Source organism: Ranitomeya imitator, chromosome 10, assembly GCF_032444005.1.
Source record: "Ranitomeya imitator isolate aRanImi1 chromosome 10, aRanImi1.pri, whole genome shotgun sequence".
Taxonomy (NCBI): Eukaryota; Metazoa; Chordata; class Amphibia; order Anura; family Dendrobatidae; genus Ranitomeya; species Ranitomeya imitator.
The window spans coordinates 120,867,621-120,880,770 of record NC_091291.1 but is presented as its reverse complement, the minus strand read 5'-3'; the positions used below and the strand labels follow the sequence as shown (position 1 = coordinate 120,880,770).

The following is a 13,150-nucleotide window of genomic DNA, read 5'->3' as shown; positions in this document are numbered from 1 at the left end:
TCCCCCGACTCCCGCATATACAGGAACACACAGCTCAGGCTAGCTCTCCTATCTTCTCTATGAGAAAGCTGCTACCAAACTCCTCAGTAGGAGGAACAATAGGAATAGTTGCTGAAATTCAACATGTCGGATCCTTCTCTCCACCAACATCAACTTTGTGCTTTGAGTTCTAGTATTTTGATCTTTGTTGACCGACCTTGGATTTGCCTTTGACCATCCATTTGCCTAACCCCTTTGTCTTGATCCACAATCTTCTTGGAATTCTGACCCCGGACTGTGACTTGACTATGCCTTTGCCTCACCACTCTGTTTTTGACTTCAGACTCCCTGACTACCACACCTCATGGTGTGTCTGTAAGTAGTGATTAGCATCACACATACAATGAGTACTGGTGGAGGAACATATGACCAGACCTATCCATCAGTCTTGTCTTGTTATTGGAGGAGACTGATGGACATGTCTGGTCTCATGCTCCTTCGCCAGCAGCCAGTGTATGGACTGGCATATGTCTCTTATAATTGGAGGCTTTAGAGGTGATCTAATTTCTTTGTATAAATACATGTGTGGTGAATATAAAGGACTGGCACATCATTTATCCTTTCCAAAGTCCTTAGAAAGGACCCTGGGATATTCATTACTTGTGAAGAAAAAGCAATGTGGGCATCTAAATAGGAAAGGATTCTCTAAGGTAAGAGCAGTCAGACTATTGAATGCCCAAACAGAGGAGGTAGTAATGGCAGATACTAAAACAGCATTTATAGAAGGACTGAATTCTCACCTGATTAGGTATAAATTACACTGATGACGATATATTTTCTGCGGTATGATTAATCAAGACGGATGGACTTTTGATTTCATTTAATTCATTCATGTGGAGAGATCAGATTTATAGAAACACAATGATAATAATACTAATGTGCCAGGCTTTACCTTTTTGTTGTTCTTTAGACTTTTGATGAAGAACTTGATAAAGAGAGAAAAAAGAGGGTAAATGCTGAAAGAGATCTGAATGAAGCTGCCCAAAGGTTGAAAATGGCCCACGACGAGATCCGGAAACTCACGGACGATTTACTTATTAAGAAAAAGGAACTTACCGAGCTCGGTAAATCAGCACACATTGCTGGCTGTACTTCATGTCTCAGATTACCTGGCAAGTTGCCATTCTACTATTTTTTTAGGCAGCTAAAACATTGTATTAAAGAGTTTTTATTGTCTTAAAGCGAATGTGCCAGCGGGTTTTTGCTATGTAATTTGATAACAACATAATGTAGGGGCCGAGACCCTGATTCCAGCGATGTGTCACTTAGCTTAATGGGTTCATCAGATGTGACAGAATCAGTTTTCTCTTCTGCAGATCTAGCAGAGCTCTGAATGCTGAGCTCTATATAACCCCGCCCACACCACTGATTGGCAGCTTCCTATGTACACTGTGCATAGGCAGAAAGCTGCCAGTCAGTGGTGGAGGTGTGGATGGACGAGGAGGTGATAGACACCCAGTCATGTAGTGATAATATCCTGCTGATCGTATTGAAACAAACACACAGCCCACTAAGTGACACATCGCTGGAATCAGTGGCTCAGCCTCTGCATCATAGTGTTCTCAGATTACATACCAAAATCCTGCTGACAGATTCCCTTTAATATAGGGGTGAGAACACATTTCGGTGGTATCGAGTATAATATTAGAGGGGACCTGAATATAGTCACTCCTGGTTATATAGGCCACACCAGTGGAAGACTCGCTGCTGCTCAAGTATCTTCCCGTGAAGGGCTCCGCTAGGCTGACCTCTCCGGCCATGTAATATAGAGGTCTGCCGGTGGAAGCGTCCCCATTATCGGCCCTCCTCTGCGGCTTCTAGAAGGACGAGCTGCTTTTCTTTATGATGCCGTTGGGCATATGGCCACGGTGGTGGCTTCTGAGGGTGGTCTCACCCATTATGTCCAGTGTTGCCTAGCCGTGTATACGGGCGGTCAGCATGTAGAGGAAGCTGCTGCACTATGTATTCTATAAGGACTGGTCAGGGGAGACTGGCCAATCTTTACCCCACCCCCCAGGGTTTGATTGACAGGCTGAACCCTGTCTGACCTCTGTCTCATCCGATGTCAAATCTCCCATCAATCAAAGACCTTTCCAGAGACCACATGACATATTCCACAGTGAGGGCCAATTACTGCACACACGGCTTCTCTTGTTCATCTTCCCTGGTGATTGCTGCAGCGTCGTCTAGAGACCGGATTCCCTCCCGTCAGATTGCGTCCATAGGGGGCGCTCTCTATCTCGCATGTGCATTCTACAGCCAGCCAATCACAGCGCTCGCTCACCGAGCTATGCAAATGAGCTGGTGGCAAAGAGAAACAGCCAATGACTTTTCAAGTAATTTCTCCTCAATATTCAGCAGGGGCAGGTCATTTTGTCAGCAGGGGCGGGTCATTTTGTCAGCAGAGGCGGGTCATTTTGTCAGCAGGGGCGGGTCATTTTGTCAGCAGGGGCGGGTCATTCTGTTAGGGCGGGTCATTTTGTCAGCAGGGGCGGGTCATTTTGTTAGCAGGGGCGGGTCATTTTGTCAGCAGGGGCGGGTCATTTTGTCAGCAGGGGCGGGTCATTGTTAGCAGGGGCGAGTCATTTTGTCAGCAGGGTGGGTCATTTTGTCAGCAGTGGCGGGTTATTTTGTCAGCAGGGGCGGGTCATTTTGTCAGCAGGGTGGGTCATTTTGTCAGCAGGGGCGGGTCATTTTGTCAGCAGGGGCGAGTCATTTTGTCAGCAGGGTGGGTCATTTTGTCAGCAGGGGCGGGTCATTGTTAGCAGGGGCGGGTCATTTTGTCAGCAGGGGCGGGTCATTCTGTTAGCAGGGCGGGTCATTTTATCAGCAGGGGCGGGTCATTTTGTCAGCAGGGGCGGGTCATTGTTAGCAGGGGCGGGTCATTTTATCAGCAGGGTGGGTCATTTTGTCAGCAGTGGCGGGTTATTTTGTCAGCAGGGGCGGGTCATTGTTAGCAGGGGCGGGTCATTTTGTCAGCAGGGTGGGTCATTTTGTCAGCAGGGGCGGGTCATTTTGTCAGCAGGTCACTTTTGATTTTTAGTTTTCCTGTATAATTGTGTGCGGAGCAGAGATTGAGGTAGTCATCCAGGGATTTGCATGGAGATCACGGGAGTGACCCACGTATTTCCTTGGGGATTACAGGTGACATGAAGTGGTCTCCCCGCCGCACACACTTTTTCCTACAGGTTTGGTGGCTCAGCGCTCAGTGACCGATGCGGAGCTGAGGTTGAGGGTTCAGATCCCCCCGCGGTCACATCCGCACAGTATTTTAGGCTTGTGCTGCTTTTCTCCCATCTTCTAAATATTAATCATAGGCTGAATGTTGGTCTATAAATTCGAACAGACCATAGAGCACAAGTATGAGATCGGGACATTCGACTTCATAGACGTAAACTGAGGGTTTTTCCGCGTACACGCCAACACATTTTTAATGTCTCTTTCCGGGTTTGATGGAAAAGATTTTTCTTATCTTACAATTTTATTCAATTATGATTAAAACCAAAACACAAAAAAAGTATAATAATGCAATAAACATAAAAACAAAACAAAAAAACCACACAGACACACACAATTTTTAAGCGTATAAATATAAATAATCTGAGAATCATAACGGCAGGTCAGTTTTAGTATTTAGTGAACATGGATTATATATCAGTACTAGTGACTTCAAAGCGTTTTTTTTTGTTTTCCCGTTCCTGTAGTCTGGAAGATTTTAATATGCCAGAATAAAGGACCATCGCTAATGCTTGTACCGTTTCTTTTCTTTGGAGTGTCCATTGTATTCTACTGTTATTTTTCGCTTTTGTTATAGTTGAATCTTTTTTTTTTTATTTTTACTTTTAAAGAAGAAATTATGCAGAAGAAACAAGAAGACATCAATGCACTAGAGCAAGAACTTACAGACCTCAGAGACAACGGTGAGATGTAACGTTCTATCCTAAGGTGCCCAGAAACATAATGGCAAACAGGTGGGAAAGAAAGATCAGGCATATTGAATTTCAATATGTCTGATTACATTGTTTTTAAAAGAGCCAGCCTCCATAGGTCATCTTGTTCTCCTCTCCCCATTGAGAACACGTACATGCACGGTCGGGGTCAGAGGGGGCCTGGGGTTTGGGAGGAATAACTAGGAACAAGGGCCGGCAGACGGGTATCTAAGGTGTATGGATGCTTTAGAAAGACATTTGGCGGTCATTTTTATAGTGGGGTCTGATTTGTGTTGGTCATTGAATGTGATTACATTTCCCTTTGTTTCTTTGTAGTTTTTGTGTTTTTGCCAGGATGTCTGTAAATTGGTGTATAATGAACGGCAGATAACACCCTCAGATACAACTCGAGGGCTTTTTATTAATATCTGTTTCTTTGCAGATTCCCTTGAACTGCAAAAAGCCAAAGAACATAATAGTCGATTAGATAAAGAGATTCTCGCCCTACGTCAGCGAGTCAGATCACTGGATTCTGAAAGGAAAAAGTACCTGGAGCAGGTTTGCTTTTTTATTTAATTACTAAGCTTCGTCATGAATAAATGAAAGGGATTGTCCAGGAGAAAGATATTGATGACCTATTCATATGATAAGTCATTGATATCTGGTTGTTAACAGATCCTGTATCCACCGGAAGTAAATGGTGCACAGAGCGTGGAAACTTCCACTCCATGGACTCTATAGTGGCCGTTCTCGAGTACTATAGCTCAGCTCCCGTGCACTTCAATATTAACTGAGCTGCAGTACCTGAGAACGGCCACTATACGGCTCTGTACAGCGTGTACATCTGGGTGCTACAGGACCTGGTAAAAGCTGATTGTTAGGGGTTCAAGTTGCCAGACCCCCTACTGATCTGATATCGATGATCCATCTTATAGATAAGCGTTTCGCATTAGCTTCTTCAAGGCTCTTAGGGGCGGTCCTTCTTGAAGCCCCCCTGAAGAAGCTAAAGCGAAACGCACGTTAAGGTCGGTTCTTGTTCTGCCACATTTACCCTGTTTCATTTATCTGGCTGGTCTGTCTCCCATTTTGTTATAATCTTCCTTGGTTATAGATTTATTTTTATTTAGCAGTATCCATTTCTGAGCAATGTGACCTCATATTCTATGTCCCCAATTAAATAATCTGGGTCACGAGTGAGACCAAAAAGATTTTATTTTTACATAGAGTAAAATAAAGTTAGTTTTTTCTGTATCATATTTGTTTTTTGTTTTTCATGTTTCCTAGCGTGAAAAAAGTAACAGCAACTCGACGAGCTCCACAACCGCATCAATAAACCCGCAAGACAATCCGGAGCTACATAAAAAGTAATTGTGCCTGAAAGAGATACTTTCAAAGGCTTGTATGCCATATACTAAGGGGTGCTATGGGGCCATTGAGGATGGGCACAACTCATTGGGTGATCAGAATTGGATCTGGGATCTCTGGCTTCACAGATCCTCAATGAAAAGGAAGGAACAGACCATACTAGAGCATGCATACACAATAGATAGCTGTTGGACCAACCATTGTATGGCTGACCGCTATCTCCCGAGACTCCTACATACAGGGGAACGCTCAGGTCGCCTGCGAGCTCCTGTGTTTTCTGCCGGATCATCAGACAAGAGTTTATCTCTCCACCAATCAAAAGTATTGGGTTATTGAATTCCAATATAAGAGTCTGGGGGAACAATTGGGAGACCCCATATAGATTAGATCGTCGGCCGATCCCTCAGTAATCTTCTTTTTCGGCTAGCTTTTATCTTAGATGTGTAGAGTGTGCAACTCCCGGCTTTGGAGACTGGAGAAAGCTCAGGCCCTGGGGCAGGAACATTACAAAGATCATGTGCTCTTTAACTAGTAATTTGTAGATCATTAGATGCTCGTCATAGTTCACATCCCTATCCAGAATTTCCAGCTTTGTTGTGTAATTCCACAGTCCTGTAATACAAGTCTGTACCTGCCGTCAGGATACAATCAGACGCACTGTTGTCTTCCCTTTCGGAGCCCCGTACAGCTACGCATGTGGCACGTACGCCACTGATTGACAGCTATCGGTTGAGCGTCCCACAAACAAAACAAGGCCCTAAATTACTATGTAGGTGGAAAATTAAATAAGCCATGACTGATATTGTGCTGTAAGGCAAAAAGCAAAATAATTCCTCGTCTTCAGGGATTAAAAAAAATAATATGCAGGAGGAAAACTCTAAAGGGGTTGTCTCAACTATTATTCTTCAGGAGCACACCGCTCCCTGCTTACGCTCTGCAGGGAGCGCAGCGCTCCTGAAGATTCACAATTTGGACCAGCGGCATGGTCGCGGCGCTGGTCTGTGCTTTTTTCCCCATACTGCTAGCCCTGGCAGTTTTACCTCTGCAGAAGGGAGCAAACACACTGGAAAGCATAAATCTAACCAGCTTCGGCCATTCTTAGACTACAGGGTGGTCGGTATCCTAGGCAATGAGCCGTACAATATATTATTCAAAAACCCTCCGTCCTTGAGAGCAGAGAGGATCTTTAATAAGAATTTAGTTGTTATTATGTACATGAGTGCCACCATCCTGATTGCTATGGACACAACAATGACCTGTGGACGGCGTATAAGATGCACTTAGGGGTAAGCGATGGGCAGATTGATGATTGCTTTGGTCAGTAGAAAAGTTTAAGTCAGTTTTGGAAATCTGGCTGGAAAGTGGCCGACCGTCCCCACCGTCTACGAGAAAACGTTTGACACTTCATAAATCACTTTATTGAATCAATCTCAACAATATTCTTTTTATTTGCGGGGATTTTTTTAACGATTCAGGGAAAGGGGATTATAGTTATGTTGAGGGAGGATCTAAATTGATCCTTCACGTTTGACTCAGTGATTTCCAAATTAATCTACAGGACGTTGCCGGCAACTGAAAATGACCAGACGGAGACGTATGTCTCTGTATGGGGGATCGAGCAGATCTCTGAGCCCCCGTTTATTGTGTATCACTTTTTATAATCATAGAAATTATACTTTAACCAATCAGCATAAGAACACGCTCACAGTTCTTAACCTATAAGAATGCAGGAAAAACTTAACCCATGAGGATACAGAAAAAACAGAAACTACAGATATGGTTGTGTCTTCTTGGCATAGAAAAAGCATACCAACAGGTGCCTCAGAGTCCTGCATAGCGATACACCCCCGAGTCCATTATCTGGTTCAAGAGAACACTCTGGTCTTGTAGCAGAACATAAACAATAGCCTAGTTGAATAAAAGACTTGTGAACAACAAGATCAAGTTACTTCATGGCAGCTGTAACCTTTTACCTAATTAAATAACAGAATTTATCTTTAAGCAACAAGAAAATGGAGTCAAAAGCTCAAAATGGAGAATCTTTCTTAATTTGTTCCTTCACAGTTATAGTCAATAAGGTGAGTAATAAAACATAACAGAGTGATCTACAACTTGTTCTATTAAACAAGTAAGAGGATATATTCAAAGAAGAATCAACTGAGAAAAAAAGGTTAATGCGAGAGGAAAATAATGTGGAAGGAAATGTTAGGAAAGGTGGAGGTGAAGGAAAGGAAAGGGCATTAGGAGAAGGTTGGATAAGATAAACGTGGAGAGTAGGGACAGGGGAAAAGATCATCCTTATTGAAACAATATTTATAATAAAACAATTTTTAATTTCCTTCGTTAAATATGTAATTGTACCTGTACTTCTAAGGCAAATGATAAAGCTTTTAATCAAAAAGGAGGAATTTTGCATCAATCTCCATGTTTCTGGAATTGAAGCGTTATTTTCTCGCCAGGTGTAAACTTGAGGTTGAGGACAAGGAGTGTCGGATTAAGCAGCTGCAGCACAAGTTCCAGAAACTACAGCGCGAATACGATGACATCGTGGAGCGGAACGAGGAGCTGGAGTCCATTGTGGGGGAGACGCAGAACCGCACTAAGGAACAAGTGGATTTTTTGGAGTGTGAAATAGCCGGACTCCAGAGGACGGTGAGACTGGAATCTGCCATGGGAGTGATTCAGAAATACAGAGTGAACGCTGAGTGGATGGTGACATTTTTCCCTTTCTTTACAGACGTTATGACATTATTATAGGGTATTTTTGTATTGCTGACCCAACTTTAGGATAGGTCGTCAGTCTCAGACCAGGGGGGTTTTACTCCCATTTCCCCCCAGTTGCTACAACTTCCATTAGTGGACAGTTGTGAATAATGAACAGAGTTGGAGCATATTCTGTTTAGTGACCTTTCCTGGGTGCTGCAGATCAGATCCCATTGAAATGAACATGCGCTGATCTGCTGCACTCTGCAGGGGCCACTACACAGTGTACAGAGCTGTGCTGTACCCGCTGTGTCCACTGTTTTCATCCAGCCCTGATGAAGGTGATAACAGCTGATCGTGGGGGTGCCGGGTATCAAACCATCATTGACCTGATCTTCATATATCCTAAACTTAGGTCATCAATATGAACGTAGTGGACAACCCCTTTAAATCTAATTTATTATGCTAATTTTGTAATAAGCTGCATATATATATATATTTTTAACCATAAACTTTATTAATATATATTGTCATAGTTTACATCATATTGACAATCAGTCAGTGTACATCATTATGATATCATAATCTTTTTTCTGCACATTTTCAATCCACAAATCTGTGCCAGAAAATCCACCTTCCTATTCGCTAAGTGAAAACATAAGGCTAATAAGAAATAAAAGTTATGCCTGAAATTAAAGGGGTTATCTATTCCCAGGATAGGGAATAACTTGTGGATCAGTGGGGGTCCGACCACTGGAACCAGCACTGATCTCTCTAAGGCCGGTTTCACACGTCAGTGTCTCCTGTAGGTGAGGTGACAGTTTCCTCACGTACCGGAGCCACTGACTCACGTAGACACATTGAAATCAATGCATCTGTTCAGATGTCATTGATTTTTTGCGGACCGTGTCTCCGTGTGCCAAACACGGAGACATGTCAGTGTTCGTGGGAGCGCACGGATTACACGGACCAATTAAAGTCAATGGGTCCATGTAAAACACGTACCGCACACGGACGTTGTCCGTGTGCAGTCCGGGTGCCGTGCAGGAGACAGCGCTACAGTAAGCGCTGTCCCCCCCCACTGGTGCTGAAGCCGCCATTCATATCTTCCCTGCAGCAGCGTTTGCTGTAGAGAAGATATGAATAATCCTTTTTTTTTTAAGTTTCTCGTGTTTATAATAAAACTCCATGTCCCCACCCCCCTCCCACCCCCTGTGTGCCCCAGACCAAAAACACCCATAATGTGGAAACAATAATAAAAAAATAATAAAAACCCAAGTTTGGAGTTTTTATTATTTTTTATTATTGTTTCCACATTATGTCACTCAATTTTTCAGGGAACTAATATACCCCGATTGTGGGTAATACTTACCTTGCACGGATATATAAATAATTATTATTATTGTGCGGTTGGGTATCCGTATATTTATTTTTATATGCCGTCCTGTGCTGCACACTTTTTTGTATGATTGTTTTGTATTTTTATCGTATATTTTTTAACGGTAGTTTTTTATATATTGTATCGCTGCTTGATAATTACTGTAAATAATAAAAGAATATATCTTGATCCAGTCTGGTCTTCCTGGTGCATCCTTTAGTTTGGTGATTGGTTTTGGTTCTTCTACTGTATGAGCGGTCACGTGGGGCCGCCCATTACAGTCATGAATATGCGGCTCCACCTCCCATAGGGGTGGAGCCACATATTCATTACTGTAAATGAGCGGCCCCACGTGACCGCATACAGTATAAGGTGCGGCCAGGACAGGAAGCAGCGCCAGCCAGCGAGGGAGCCAGGTGAGTATTTTAAGAACAACGGGCGGGCGCACAGGGAGTGGGAGGGGGGTGGGGACATGGAGCTTTATTTTAAACACGAGAAACTTAAAAAAAAGGATTATTCATATCTTCTCTACAGCAAACGCTGCTGCACAGAAGATATGAATCGCGGCTTCAGCACCAGATGCTGGTGCGTGTGGTACCCAGCACGGTGCGTGTGGTACCCAGTGGGCACAAGGGCGCCGCACGTGTGCCACAGAAACGCAGGGGCACACGGACACGGATAATTCCGGTACCGGAATTATATTTTGGACGTGTGGGACTGCCCTAACAGTGCACCTGCGCTCCATTCATTCCCTATGGGACTGCTCTGCACTCGGCTTTTTTTTTCTTTCAGCCCAATAGAGAATGAATGGAGCAGCACTTGGGCATTTTTCCATTTTGTACCCCGTTCTGCCAGTCAGTGCAGGTCTCAGCGGTCGCATTCCCACTGATCACCATGTTATCACCTATACTGCGGATCTCTTGTTTTAAGGGGACCACCCCTTTAAGGGTCACAATCTTATTGCTCATTAGCAACTGGTATATTTTTGCAACTAGTATGCATTAATTAAATGTACTCAGGCCCTAAGCAATGTGCGCTGTCCTGGAGTCAGCCCAGAATGAGCACAATGCGGAGCACATCCACTAGATGGCGCCGCCTGCTGCCATTGATCCTGGTGGAGAAGAAGCGCTGATTGTTTCGGATTGTGGGGGACCGGTGACCGGAATGCCGTTGCTTGGATACCACAAACACTAAACTTGTGACATTCTGCGCACTGCAGCGACAGCAGCCTCTCCTGAGGGGACGCTCCGCTGCTCCAGGCCCGTCACCTCTCTGTTAACTCTTTATTTCTGGCAGTAAGTGGTCACAGAAAATGTAATCATGTTTTATATTTCACGGTAAGTCTCAGAAGTGTTTACAGATACATTTTAATTGCTTAATTGTATTTTTCTGAATCATCTGTTTTGTGTCAGTAGATTATGAACCTGGAAGCGGAGCTGACCGAGATGGCGGAGCAGCGGGAAATCAGGGAGGAGATGCTCGCCTCCGCGCAGAAGGAGAACGCGGACATAAGGCTGTCAGACGTCCAGCAGGTATATAGGGGTACAGCGAGTATATAGGGGTACAGCAGGTATATAGGTGTATAGTAGAATATATAGGGGTACAGCAGAGGATATAGGGGTACAGCAGAGGATATAGGGGTACAGCAGAGTATATAGGGGTACAGCAGAGAACATAGGGGTACAGCAGGTATATAGGGGTACAACAGCATATAGGGGTACAGCAGAGAACATAGGGGTACAGCAGAGAACATAGGGGTACAGCAGAGTATATAGGGGTACAACTGAGTATATAGGGGCACAGCAGACGATATAGGGGTCGAGCAGAGTATACAGGGGTACAGCAGGTATATAGGGGTACAGCGAATATATATAGGGGTACAGCAGAGTAGGGGTACAGCAGAGTATATAGGGGTACAGCAGAGAATATAGGGGTACAGCAGAGTATATAGGGGCACAGCAGAGTATATATAGGGGTACAGCAGAGTATATAGGGGTACAGCAGAGTATATAGGCGTACAGCAGAGTATATATGGGTACAGCAGAGTATATAGGGGCACAGCAGAGTATATATAGGTGTATAGCAGAGTATATAGATGTATAGCAGAGTATATAGGGGTAAAGCAGAGAACATAGGAGTACAGCAGAGTAGGGGTACAGCAGAGTATATAGGGGTATAGCAGAGTATACAGGGGTACAGCAGAGTATAGAGGGGTACAGCAGAATATAGAGGGGTACAGCAGAGTATATAGGCGTACAGCAGAGTATAGAGGGGTACAGCAGAGTATAGAGGGGTACAGCAGAGTATAGAGGGGTACAGCAGAGTATAGAGGGGTACAGCAGAGTATATAGGCGTACTGCAGATTGAATAGGCATACAGCAGATATATAGGGGTACAGCAGAGTATATTGGTACTTCCAAGCACATGGGCACAAATCATAATGGGCATGCTGCACCTACAAATAACAATACAGTCTGAGTGTCTTTAACCCCTCAGATATTTGACCTGTTTGGCTTGTAATGACTAGCTACATTTAATTCCTTTTTGCCTTTCTCCATTTCTGCAGCTATAATTTCACTATTTATTTTTGACGTTGCTACATGCGGCATGCTGTTATGTAACAGAAACTACATTTAAAAAATATATATATACTGTATGTAAAATCTATATTTAAAAAAATAGACTGAGAGAGATATAATAGAGCTCAGCAAAGACATTTACAGGACTGTGGCCCACGCTGGCAGTCTGTCACCACCAGAACATAGGGGCGACGGATCCTTTCAAGGTTCCGATCTCCCCGAACCATCAACAGGCGAGCACGGAGAGTGTCGCCTCTCCGTATCCTCTCCTGCGACGTGGGATGTCATGCCTGGCCTGATTCTTAGGGGCGACGGGTCCCTTCAAGGGCACCACTCTCCCCGCAACCTGAATGGATGAGCACATGGAGTGTCGCCTCCACGTATCCTCTTCCCCAGCCAGCCCTAATGCCGGACAACTGGCCCTGTCCACCTGGGGACTGAGCTCCGTGGATGTACAGAGGCCCCTCTCTATGGCGTCCGAGCAGCCCCCACTGTCCCACCACTGTGAAAGCGGATGGCACAAGGAGGCGGACGGTTCCTCTCCACCTTCCTAACAAAGGGATGGTGGATTGAGGTTTACACCTTTATCCCTGAACCGTCCACGCTGCAATACCTGACCTGCAGCAGAACAGTAGAGTGCACGCGTTTTCCTTGGCGCTGAAACCCAGTCATCACGGCGGCTTAATGCCGGGACGCGCACCCATGGTGAGTGGATCCAGTCAGCGGTGGGCCTCTGCAGTGGGATATTCACACAGGCAGCCTCAGCCACTTCCCTGCGGCCCACCTCCCTGAGGTAACGCTCCAGCCTGCTGCAAAAATTTAGCCCCCGGCTTCGGCTGATGTGTAGGCCGCAGACGAATAAGGTGACGGATCCTTTCAAGGTTCCGATCTCCCCGAACCATCAACAGGCAAGAACGGAGAGTGTCGCCTCTCCGTATCCTCTCCTGCGACGTGGGATGCCATGCCTGAGCTGATTCTTAGGGGGACGGGTCCCTTCAAGGGCACCGATCTCTCCCAAAAGTCGCGCCCACACTATGGAGCGCTAAGGCGGCTCTGCCTGCTTTTCTGGTGCTTCTCGCCTGCCACGGGAACGCTCAATTTTCTCGGCCACTACAAAGTCCCTCACTTCTACCGCTGGTATCGCTCCCGCCGGCTGC

General features: G+C 45.1%; 1 protein-coding gene across 8 annotated transcripts in view; it reads left to right on the top strand.

Moving 5' to 3' along the window:
- CCDC30 (coiled-coil domain containing 30) overlaps window positions 1-13,150 on the top strand; it is a 61,260-nt gene that overhangs the window by 21,947 nt on the left and 26,163 nt on the right. For 5 of the 8 annotated variants that reach the window (XR_011315521.1, XR_011315520.1, XM_069742156.1 and 2 more), the window contains exons 7-12: window positions 950-1,151; window positions 3,888-3,959; window positions 4,411-4,526; window positions 5,253-5,332; window positions 7,793-7,985; window positions 10,830-10,946. Coding sequence is in view for 5 of the 8 variants with exons in the window: in XM_069742156.1 (XP_069598257.1) it covers window positions 950-1,151; window positions 3,888-3,959; window positions 4,411-4,526; window positions 5,253-5,332; window positions 7,793-7,985; window positions 10,830-10,946 (780 nt within the window). In the remaining 3 variants the exon portion in view is untranslated. The remainder of the gene's footprint in view (window positions 1-949; window positions 1,152-3,887; window positions 3,960-4,410; window positions 4,527-5,252; window positions 5,333-7,792; window positions 7,986-10,829; window positions 10,947-13,150) is intronic. The other 3 variants (XR_011315522.1, XM_069742157.1, XM_069742155.1) reach the window with 1 other exon arrangement.